Genomic DNA, 11774 nt, shown 5'->3' with positions numbered 1-11774 from the left:
TTGATGGCCCCTGTCTCACGGTAATTTTCCAATCTGAGGCTCAGAGAGAAGTCCATACAACGAATCAAATTCCTGAGTAGCTCAGTCAGGTATGCCACCCCCTCTTATTTGGGCTCAGGTCATGATTCTTAGACCTCTGCCCCTCCCCCACCAGAACAACAAAAAAACCCTCAACACACTGCCCAGACAAGTGAGGATCCTTTTAAACTCTGCACTTTCCCCACCTCTCTCCGAAACGTGGGAACCCGGGAATCTTGCCTAAACTGTAAAAGCCCGCCGCTGGAGCGAAGGGGGCAGAAGCGAGAAGCAGAGGTCTAGTAGTGCGCCTGCGTACTGGCTTCGGAGGGCTGAGGTCGCGCAGGAGGCCCCTCGCAAGCTCCACACGCCGCGCGAGATTTGCTCCCCAGCTGCGTCGGGGTGAGTGCCGGGAGAGGGGCGGCCGCCCAGCCGCTGTCCGGGGAACCCGGGGCTGGCTCACGCCTTCCGGGTGTGGGAGGATCGAGGAGCCGGGGTGACCTCCATTTTTTTTCCGGAGCTGCGGCGATGCTGGCGTTATTGCCTAGGTCGCTAACCTAGGGAATGCTCCAGAAGGAACAGAGGCAGAGTTTTTTTTTTTTTTTTTTTTTGAACTGTTGGGAGTAAACAACCTCGAGTTTGGACGTAATTGTGTTTAAGGTGCGTCTGGGACGTTCATTTAACACATATTTATTGAGCCCCCCTATCATGTACCGGACAGAGAGTGAACGTAAATCGTGGACACGGATCCCTATCCTCTCGGCGTTTACAGTCAGGGAAGCCAGTTTGAAATTTGGGCTGTAGACGCAGATTTTTATTAATTTCCATGTGAATGGTTGGTAGTGGGAGCCAGAGAGGAAGGGGAGGTCAGTATGGGAAAGGGGAAGAGCCAGGCAGGAATCCCCACATATTAGACTTGGGTAGGAGGAGGAAACCAGAACGCTCAAAAGGAGAGGGAGCGACCAGCCAGCCAGAACGAGTGGAGGAAATCCCAGAGATTTCCACCTTTTATAACAAGGCCGTGGTCAGCAGAGCCATTTGTGGCAGGATAATTGAACGAGATCAGTATAGGGAAGTGTTTTGTTTAAAAAGATACTAGGAAGCTCATGTTACGGGAGTGGGATGTATTGTGTTTGATTTGAGTGTGGGTTCCAGTGTCGGTCATTGCCAGTTGTGCAAACATGGGCAAGTTATTGACCTCTCTGTTTACTCCCTTTCCTCGTCTAGAAAATGGGGATAAATGACAGTACCATCTTCATAGAGTTGTTAGGTGGAGGGGTTAAGCGAGACAACGATTATAAAAACTTTAGCCCAGCTCCTGGCACTTGGTAGCATTCAGAAGACTGGCTGAGAGAAGAGCCTTTCCTACGATCCCAAGTGATTAGAACCCGGCTAAGTACTCTGTCTCCTTAGTTCAGTGCCCTTTTCCTAATACTAGGCTACAAGGTAGACGCTCAGATAACACACTCTTTATGACCAGCACAGGAGTGAAATTTTCTTTTTTTAAATATTTTATTTATTTATTTGATAGCGCGCACAAGCAGGGGGAGCAGCGGAGGGAGAGGAAGAAGCAGACTCCCCGCTCAGCAGGGGAGCCTGATGCGGGGGCGGGAGTGAATTTTTCAGTTGATTCTTGATCTGGTGTTATTTTGGTATATTACTTAACATAATTGGAAACCCACTTAATATCAGACCAAGCAAACATGGTGTGCTTAATGTCAGTCAGTAAAGAACTGAGTGTCCTCTCCCCACTCCTCTGCCAGGGATGAATGTAACACCACCGCTATCCCTCCTTTCAGATCTAGAACTAGATGTGTCATATTTTAAGATTTTAATTTCGGGACTAAATCAAGTTCTTTTAAGTTTTAAATGCGTTGTTTGTTGTCCTATCAAGGGATATTGTGCAATTATCGCATCTTAGTTAATTTTTGTATTTGACAGTTGAAAACTTTCTAACAATACAGGAGAGAAATTTGATAGTGTACTTTTGGTTCTGAGAAACAGTATTTGGACATATCTACAGTGTGCATATTTTAAAGAAAGCATACATTGAAAGTAATCAGGGAAGAGGGCAAATATGAAACTTAACTTGGGAAGACTCCTTTGATTGAAAATTATGGTGCTGTTAATAACCACTTTGGGGCAGTTATGGATCCAGCATCAAATTGGAAAATTTTGCTTTTTAATTCTTCCATAATTTATACATAAGGTGATTCAATAGAAAATTTCCTTTTAAAAATACGTTTAGCCCCATAAGACATTTTGGACTTCTTGATGTGATGAAATAGGATGCACACAGCACCACCTTTAAAGGTTCTTGCCTAAAAAACTGAACCTGCATCTAGTCAGGGATGGTGGGGGGTATGGATGGGGAAGATAGAAGAATGAGGTAAATGACACCATGAGGAAGCAATCAAAGGACATTCCATAGACAAAGGAATTAAGCAGCAAATGTTTCTTCAACAATCGATGGCATGAAATAAAAAAGGAGAGGAGACTCAAAATGTAGTATGTGGACCTTTTTTTTTTTTAAAGATTTTATTTATTTATTTGAGAGAGAGAGAATGAGAGAGAGCATGAGAGGGAAGAGGGTCAGAGGGAGAAGCAGACTCCCCGCCGAGCAGGGAGCCCGATGCGGGACTCGATCCCGGGACTCCAGGATCATGACCTGAGCCGAAGGCAGTCGCTCAACCAACTGAGCCACCCAGGCGCCCGTAGTATGTGGACCTTAAATCCTGATTCTAATGAACCAATTGTAAAAAGACATGTTTGACTGAGGGTTGCTGGACGGGAGGGAGGTGGGGGGGATGGGGTAACTCGGTGATAGACATTAAGGAGAGCACGTGATGTAATGAGCACTGGATATTATATAACACTGATGAATCACTGACCTCTACCTTTGAAACCGATGATACATTATATGTTAATTAATTGAATTTAAATTTAAAAAGGGGGAAAATAAAAAATAAGTTGCCTACAATTGGCAAAAAAAAAAGGCATGTTAGAGACAAATAGGAATTTGAATATGTACTAGGTATTAGATGATGTTAAGGAATTACCTATATTAACAGTTCTGTCAGGTTAATGGTATAGTGTTTATTTATTTATTTTAAGATTTTATTTATTTTTTGACAGAGACACAGCGAGAGAGGGAACACAAGCAGGGGGAGTGGGAGAGGGAGAACAGGCTTCCCCCGGAGCGGGGAGCCCGATGATGCAGGGCTCGTTCCCAGGACCCCGGACCCTGGGATCATGACCAGAGCCGAAGGCAGATGCTTAACGACTGAGCCACCCAGGCGCCCCTAGTATTTGTATTTAAAATAATCTGTTACCAGAGATGCAAACTGAGGGATTTTGGGCAGTAGGATGATGTCTGGGATTGTTTTAAGGGGAAACAGCAGGGCAACATTGTGCGTGAAAGAGAGAAAGGATATTGAGGGCAGCTAGCCATTAATGTCACAACCAGTGAGGTTATAAATACATATATTATAAAAAGTAAGAAAGCAGTGTTCTTCCTTCTGTCTTACTGAATGTTGCTAACATCATTTAGTTCTTAATTGGGAGTAGAATTCCCTTCCTCTAGGAAAGAGTACCTGTAGGAGGGTTGGACATCATTATATGGCTGTATATGTAAAAACCCTGTTTATGGGAGATTGTGGGACAATAGTGCAAAGAATGAGGCATGCGAGATCTGGTACGATAAGATTTATATTCCAGTCCCAACTCCTCTGCTTACCTGCTCTGTGATCTTGGGTACAAACTGTATCTCCACTTTCCCTGTAAAATGGGAATAGTAATATATTTACCTATATAACTTTGTTTTAAAGAATAAGTAACGGAATCTTTGTGAAAGTTCTGTATAAATTATCTACGTATAAATACTGTGGTAAGCGAGATTTGGGAAATACCCTGCGATGATTCAACTTTTTTTGGAGTATATATGAATATCAGGTTTATATAGGATACTTAGGTACTTTATAGGATACAGAGAAAAATGAAGAAATTGAAATATCCTGCAAACTTAGAAACTGGATTAGGAGTAGAGTCATGCATAAACAAAATTACCCAGTGATACAAGGCAAAGGATTATTAAATGTCAAATGGACTTACAGATGGTTGTCAAATGTCTAAGTGTGCTGCTGTATAAAATCTTTTATATAAAATTAGAAATGATGTTAAGAGCTAAATATGTTGCAACTGTTATAAATAAGTGGTTGATACAGTTGTTTTCCTTTGGGCTTCTCAATGTTAGTACTAAAGATGATAAAATATCTAAGGAGAGAAGACAGAAGTGGTAAATAAGTATATTAATTTTAAGAAAGATAATGTTTGCCTAGCATTTTAGAAGTCAAACAACTTAAACATACAGGATGGAAATTTTTTTTTTTTAAGATTTTTATTTATTTGACAGAGACACAGCAAGAGAGGGAACACAAGCAGGGGGAGTGGGAGAGGGAGAAGCAGGCTCTCCACTGAGCAGGGAGCCCTGATGTGGGGCTCCATCCCAGGACCCTGGGATCAGGACCTGAGCCGAAGGCAGACGCTTAACGACTGAGCCACCCAGGCGCCCCCAGGATGGACATTTTTATGTAGTAGTTAAGAGATTGGCTCTGGAATGTCAGGCAGCTTGGGTTTGAATTTTAGCTCCACCACCTTAGGAAAGTGCTTAAACTCTTTAAGGCTCAGTTTCCTCCTCTGTAAAATGGGGATAATAATACTACTTAATAGGATTGTTAGATTAAAAGAGTATATATATTTGGGCTGCCTAGCAGAATCAGTCAGTAGAGCATGTGACTCTTGATCTCAGGGTTGTAAGGTCGAGCCCCACGTTGGGTGTGGAGACTACTTTAAATCTTTGAAAAAAGAATATATGCATTGAATATTAAATGAATGTGTGTGTGTGTGTGTGTGTATATTTCATAGCACTCACAGGAGTGCTTGGCACATAGTAACACTCGCTAAGATCAGGGCTGTTTCCCACAAGGCAGATGGTGCCAGCCCTGGAACTTCATTTTGGTTCTTTCATTAGCTCAAATTGAAAATCCAGAATAAACTGATCCTTTACTTTCTTATTGTGCCATTTTGTATTACAGAATTTCCTATAATGTGAGGATTTAAAGATGCTTTTAATGTTTTCCTTTTTTTTTTTTTTAAGTTTATTTTTTTTTAGTAATTTCTACAGCCAACGTGGGGCCCGGACTTAGGATCCCGGGGTCAAGAGTCACATGCTCTCCCAGCTGAGCCGGTCGAGCACCTCTGATGTTTTACTTCTGTTATCAACAAAACTGTTAATTTCCACTTTGATAAATGAATAAAATATTTTTTGAAAATTTGGTTACACCTCAAGCAGCTAGTGTTCTTATTTTGCTACTAGATTAACTGTTTGACTCTGGAGGAATATATCATGTTCTCTTTTAATCAAGCCACAGTGGGAGGCTCACTCATGATGGTATAAAGATGAATGTGCTTGAATTATGAGGCCAAAAACATTTTGTCTTAGTCTTTTGAACTTGTTCCTCTTAGCCAAAAATTCTAATTAGATTTAGTCTTTCTTTACATATCTGCAGAGGCAAACTCGGACAGTAGACTATATCTTTTCTGGATCCTAAATTTGATTTTTCTTCTCCTCGTTCAGAAACACAAATGTGCTTTTTTTTTTAATTGCTGAATATTTTAAAACTTTGTGATTTAAAAACTTTTCTGTTTATAGGAGTTATATTTTATACAGAAATCTTGCGAGACCACTGTGCAGCAAGGTGATGATTGTACAAAGAGTGGTATTGAATTCCCGACCTGGTATGTATTTGTCTGTGATGAATGAACAGCTGTGGTCTTTGATAATTATTATTGTTATTTTTAAAGATTTATTTATGAGAGGGAGAGCAGAGGGAGGGGCGGAAGGAGAGGGGGAGGGAGAGAATCTCAAGTAGACTCCCTGCTGAGCATGGAGCCCAAGGTTGGGCGAAGCCCACTACTCTGAGAGCATGACCTGAGCAGAAATCAGTAGTGGGACACTGAACTAACTGAGCCACCCAGGCACCACGGTCTTTGATTATTATTATCAAATCATAATTATTATATCATAATTATTAATGAAAATGAAGGAACAAAAAGTAATAGTCAATGTGGTAAATTAACTTAGGAAGATATTAACCCTAGTAGAGATATTAGAAGAAACTCTAAGCAATGTAATATCAATTTTTAAAGTGATTACTTATTTATCAAGGCTGTTTGTTGAAGAAAAAAAGGTATTTTGGAATTACTATATTTAAAAGGTTATACTACAAATATATATAGCTTTTGTTTTTTCTTTGTAGTATGTATCGCTGATTCTTAAAATTTGCCTTTCTGTTTTATGTGAAAAGCACTGACCTACGTCTGTGCTGACATCTAACCTGAATCATAGGAACTTAGGTGTGGAAATAACCTGGGAGGTTTGGGCGCGTGCTGCTTTGGTTTTACTGTTTACTTAGTGTGTGGCCTGGGGAAATCACTTACCTTGTCAGTTTTTTCTCCCCCCCCCCCACCCCCATTTACCTTTTCTGACTTCAGTTTTAGTAAAGTGAGCTGTTAGATTAAAATGTTTATATTCTGTTCCCACCTTAGACATTTGATGATTTAATCAATATGAAGTTTGCTTATATTAAACATAACTGAGAATACACTTTTAGTGATGGCATTTTCTGCTTACAGATTTTTCTTTCAATATTTCAAATTTTCTAGTTTTCAAGACCTTTTAATTTATTTTAAAATAGGCTCCATACCAGTGTGGGGCTTGAACCCACAACCTTGAGATCAAGAGTTGTATGCTCCACCAACTGAACCAGCCAGGTGCCCCAAGACTTTAGCTTTTTTTTTTTTTTTTTTTTTAGTGACAGGACAGACTTTATTGAGGCCCCAGCCCTAGTTCTCCTTCTCCTGAACAGTCTTGTTTCCCCGGAGACGCCCGGTCCGGCGGGCAGCAATAAGACCCACTTTGCGGCCAGCAGGGGCATCTCTGTGGATAGTAGAAGGTTTGCCGATGTGCTGGTGGTTGCCACCTCCAAAAGGATGCTCCACAGGGTTCATGGCCACACCCTGCACACGTGGCCAGCAATTCCTCTTTGCCTTATACTTGTGGTAGGCACGGCCAGCCTTCAGAGTGGGCTTGTCAATGCGGCCACCTCCAGCCACCACACCGACCACAGCTCTGTTGGCTGAAGAAATGACCTTCTTTGAGCCTGAGGGCAGCTTCACTCGGGTCTTCTTGGTCTCTGGGTTGTGGGAGATTACAGTGGCATAGTTTCCGGAGGCTCGGGCCAACTTGCCCCGGTCACCAGGCTTCTCTTCCAGACAGCACATGATCGTGCCCTCGGGCATAGTGCCCACCGCCTATGTTGAGCTGGGCCTTCTTGCCGCAGTACACGAATGGGCCGGTGTGGATGCCCTCGGCGGTGATGAACAGCTCCGTTCATTTCTTAAACTGGTACGGATCCCGGAAGATGACCTTGGCGAGGGGTGCACCGCGGTCCGGGTCATGGATGATGTCCTTCACGATGCCCTTGATGTAGCGGTGCCGCTTGGCGAAGTCCACGGTGCGCAGATGCGCGGCGCCCTTGCGGTGCTCCACATGCGCGCGGAATACCGACCCGGCGCCCTTTGTCTGCCCACGGATGACATAGCCCATGGCGGTCTGCTGCCGAGCGCCGCCAAGACTTGACTTTTTAAAAAAATTGCATTCATTTAAGTTTCCATTTCTTCTTAAAATGAGGAAAGAAGGTTTACTTAACTATTTATTTTGGCTGATGTGGTGTTTCTGCTGCCTTGTAAATTTTGGATTTTCATAATTTAAACTGGCTGTGAGTTTTCACTTTTTGAAATCCTATAATTTTAAAACAGATGAGGTGATTTATCTGGAATCATCTTTAAAAAGAAATTTTGAGGTGTTAGCAATATTCCACAGGAACTTCTTGGGGAAAATCAACAGCAACTGAAACTATTTGAAGAATTTATACTGTATTACAGAGAAATTATAAAACAATATAGATTTATTCATGTCTGCATTAAAGGGGAGTTATCTGAATCCTAGAGTTACCTTCCAAAGAATAATAAATAACTACATAGGAAAGTAACTTTTTGATTTTATATTTTCCTTAATATTTTAGGAAAAAATGGTAATCCAGTGGCAGAAAATTTCCGAATAGAAGAAGTAAATTTATCAGATAATATCAATGAAGGACAAGTACAAGTGAGAACTCTTTATCTTTCTGTGGATCCTTACATGGTAAGAATCAGGATTTTGTGACTTGGTGAAAATTAATTTTATTTTCATATTTTGCGTGTTGCATCTCAATTTTATTGTGCAATCCTTATGATTAATAAATATTTGAGCAATTATATCTTGATACCTGGGAATTACAGATTGCCTTTGTTTTTAAATTCACTAGTATATGAAGGAATGTTATAGAAGAATGTTTTCAAAATAGTAGTACATGTGGTTAATCAGGTTCTTTCAAATGTCCAGGTCACTTCCCGGTAGTAAATAAAGCTTAAAGATAGTAGATTAGGATTGGAAATTCTCTCAGATTGATCTAGTTTACAAGGCAGGCTGTGTATAAGGCCCTTATTCTAGTCGGTCTCTCTCTTTTTTTTTAAAGACTTATTTATGTATTTTAGAGTGGTGGGGAGGGGCAGAGGGAGAGGGAGAGAGAAACTCAAGCAGACTGCACTGAGCCTGACACGGGGCTCAATCTCATGACCCTGAGATCACGACCTGAGCCAAAACCAAGAGTCAGAAGCTTAACCAACTGCACCACCCAGGCACCCCGCTAGTTGATCTCTTTTTGAAGGAACAGACTCACTTAGAGAAAGGAGATTTATTGAAAGATACTGTTTAGGACTACTACGTGGACTTAAGACTATACCGAGATAGTTTTTGCTTCTCCTTTTCCTATACAAATGCTTTTTTTTTTTAATGATTTCTTTTTTTTTTTAAGATTTTATTTATTTGAGAGAGAGAATGAGAGAGAGAGAGCATGAGAGGGGGGAGGGTCAGAGGGAGAAGCAGATGCCCTGCTGAGCAGGGAGCCCGATGTGGGACTCGATCCCGGGACTCCAGGATCATGACCTGAGCCGAAGGCAGTCGCTTAACCAACTGAGCCACCCAGGCGCCCTACAAATGCTTTTTATTTCATTTTCTTGCCTGATTAGAACCTCCAGTACAATGTTATATAGAAGTGGTGAGAGTGGACATCTTTATTTTGTTCCTAGATCTTAGGGAGAAAGCATTCAGTCTTTTACCATTAAGTATGATGTGGGATTTGGTAGATGCCCTTTATCAGGTTAAGGAGATTTCCTCCTATTCCTGATTTGGTTCCTGGTTTGTTGAGTGTTTTTATCATAAAGGGATGTTTTTTGTTTTTGTTTTGTTTTTATTGTGGTAAGATATATATAACAAAATATGCCATTTTAACAATTTTCAAGTGTATAATTCAGTGGCATTAAGAACATTCACAATGTTGTGCAGCCATTACCACTTTCCATTTCCAGAACTTTTCGTCATCCAAAACAGAAATTCTGTGTCCATTAAATAATAAGTCCTCCTTCCTCCCTCCCCTCAGAAGTTTTAGATTTTGTCATATGCATTTTCTCCTTCTATTGAGATGATTGTGTGGTTTTTGCTTTTTAATCTCTTGATATGGTTTATTAATTTTTAGATGTTAAATCAGTCTCGCATTCTTGGAATAAATGACACCTGTTCCTGGTGTATAATTCCTTGATATGTTGTTGGATTTATTTTTTCTTAAGATTTTATTTATTTATTGAGAGAGACAGAGATAGTGAGAGACAGCATCGGCAGGGAGAAGAGGGAGAAGCAGGCCCCCCGCGGAGCAGGGAGCCCGATGCAGGGCTCGATCCCAAGACCCTGGGATCATGACCTGAGCCGAAGGCAGGCGTTTAACCGACTGAGCCACCCAGGTGCCCCTAAGATTTTTTTTTTTAAGATTTATTTACTTATTTATTTGAGAGAGAGAGGGAGTGTGTGTGTGTGTGTGTGTGCATGCACAAACGGAAGGAGGAGCAGAGGATACAGGGACTAGCCGACACCACTCTGAGTGCGAAGCCCAATGTGGGGCTCGATGTGGGTGATTGAGCCACCCAGGTGCCCCGATATGTTGTTGGATTTAGTTTGCTACTATTTTGTTGAGGTTTTTTGCATCCATTTAAGGTTATGAGACTATATTCATGGTCTGTTGTTTTCTTGTGATGTGTTTGCCTGACTTTGGTATCAGGGTACTATGGGCCTCAGAATGGGTTGGGAAATGTTCCCTCCTGTTGTTTTTGGAAGAGTTTGTGAAGAATTGGTATTCTTGAATAGGTTAGTAGAATTCATCAATGAAGCTCTCTGGCCTGGGCTTTTCTTTTTGGAGAGTTTTAAAATTACTTGTTCAATATCTTTGTTTTAGGTCTGCTAAGATTTTCTGTTTCTTCTTGAGTCAGCTTCTGGGAATTTGCCCATTTCATCTAAGTTTTATAATTTATTAGCATACAGTTCTTAGTATTTCCTTATAATCCTTTTTTATTTCTGAAAGATAGGTAGTAATACCCTTTCTTTCATTCCTGATTTTAGTAGTTTAAGTCTTGTCTATTTTTTCTTGGTCTGTTTAGCTAAAACTTTGTTAGTTTTGTTAGTTTTTCAAAGGACCAACTTTTGGTTTTGTTGATTTTCTGTATTGTTTTCCTCTTGTACATTTCATTAATTTCTGTTCTTTGTACTAATTTTACAGCCTCCTGTGAGTATTTATGTAAAATAAAAAGTTAAAAGAAAATCAGGATAGCTTATTCAATAAACTGTGTTGGATCAGTTCACTGTATACTTTTGGAAAAAATTACATTCTTAGCTCAATCCTTCACTAGAATAAATTCTAAGAGATAATAAAAAAATTAAAGAAAAAAATGAAACTATAAAAAATTTTAGGGGGCACCTGGGTGGCTCAGTTGTTAAGCATCTGACTCTTGATTTCAGGTCATGATCTCAGGTCATGCATTGGCTCTGCACTGGATGTGGAGCCTGCTTAAGATTCTCTCTCTCGGCGGGTGGGGGGATGGGTTAGCCTGGTGATGGGTATTAAGGAGGGCACGTATTGCTTGGAGCACTGGGTGTTATTCACAAACAATGAATCATGGAACACTACATCAAAAACTAATGATGTAATGTATGGTGACTGACATTAAAAAAATATATATATATATATATATGTCTGGGTAAACAATTGAATGGTGTTGGGGAATGAAAGACTTTGTAAGAATGACAGCAAACCCAGCTAATATGAAAAAACATGATTGATAAATATGACTGCTTAAAAAAACACTGTATTTTGTAAGACACAATAAAATAGCATGTACAAAATCAAAAGAAATGGCAAACTTAGAAAAATTTGCAATATAAATAAGAAAAAAGATGACATTTTTTTTTTATTTGTTTCTTTGGCCAACTTTCTACTTTTCACAGACGCTCCTATACATTAGTCTGTGAAAAGTAGAAAGTTGGCCAAAGAAACAAATAAGCAATTTATAGTCTCTTTCTGTATTACTATTTCTGTACTGTCTGCTTGCCGCCTCCTTTTGGCTTTTAAAGTGCCCTTGTAAGGGATAAAGAAAATCCTGGCTTGCCTCTTCTCAGGCTTCATTTACAGCGGATGCCCAATGGCAGTGCCGTTTTCTGCCAGGAGAGTTGTAGCTTTGGGAAGGCTCCTTTTTCCTCTGATCCAGGAGTGCAG

At 40.5% G+C, this 11774-nt stretch overlaps 1 protein-coding gene and 1 pseudogene across 5 annotated transcripts in view; one reads left to right on the top strand and one right to left on the bottom strand.

Moving 5' to 3' along the window:
- Positions 1 to 270: 270 nt before the first annotated feature.
- PTGR2 (prostaglandin reductase 2) overlaps positions 271 to 11774 on the top strand; it is a 35367-nt gene continuing 23863 nt past the window's right edge. For 2 of the 5 annotated variants that reach the window (XM_027571520.2, XM_027571518.2), the window contains exons 1-3: positions 424 to 675; positions 5726 to 5811; positions 8160 to 8278. In XM_027571520.2, the coding sequence (XP_027427321.1) occupies positions 5775 to 5811; positions 8160 to 8278 (156 nt within the window). In that variant the 5' untranslated portion in view covers positions 424 to 675; positions 5726 to 5774. The other 3 variants (XM_027571519.2, XM_027571522.2, XM_027571521.2) reach the window with 3 other exon arrangements.
- On the bottom strand, positions 6871 to 7696 carry LOC113909881 (annotated as a pseudogene).

This window comes from Zalophus californianus, chromosome 6 (genome assembly GCF_009762305.2).
Source record: "Zalophus californianus isolate mZalCal1 chromosome 6, mZalCal1.pri.v2, whole genome shotgun sequence".
NCBI lineage: Eukaryota > Metazoa > Chordata > Mammalia > Carnivora > Otariidae > Zalophus > Zalophus californianus.
Note: the sequence above shows the minus strand (reverse complement) of the source record. Positions and strands in the feature narration are given on the sequence as shown.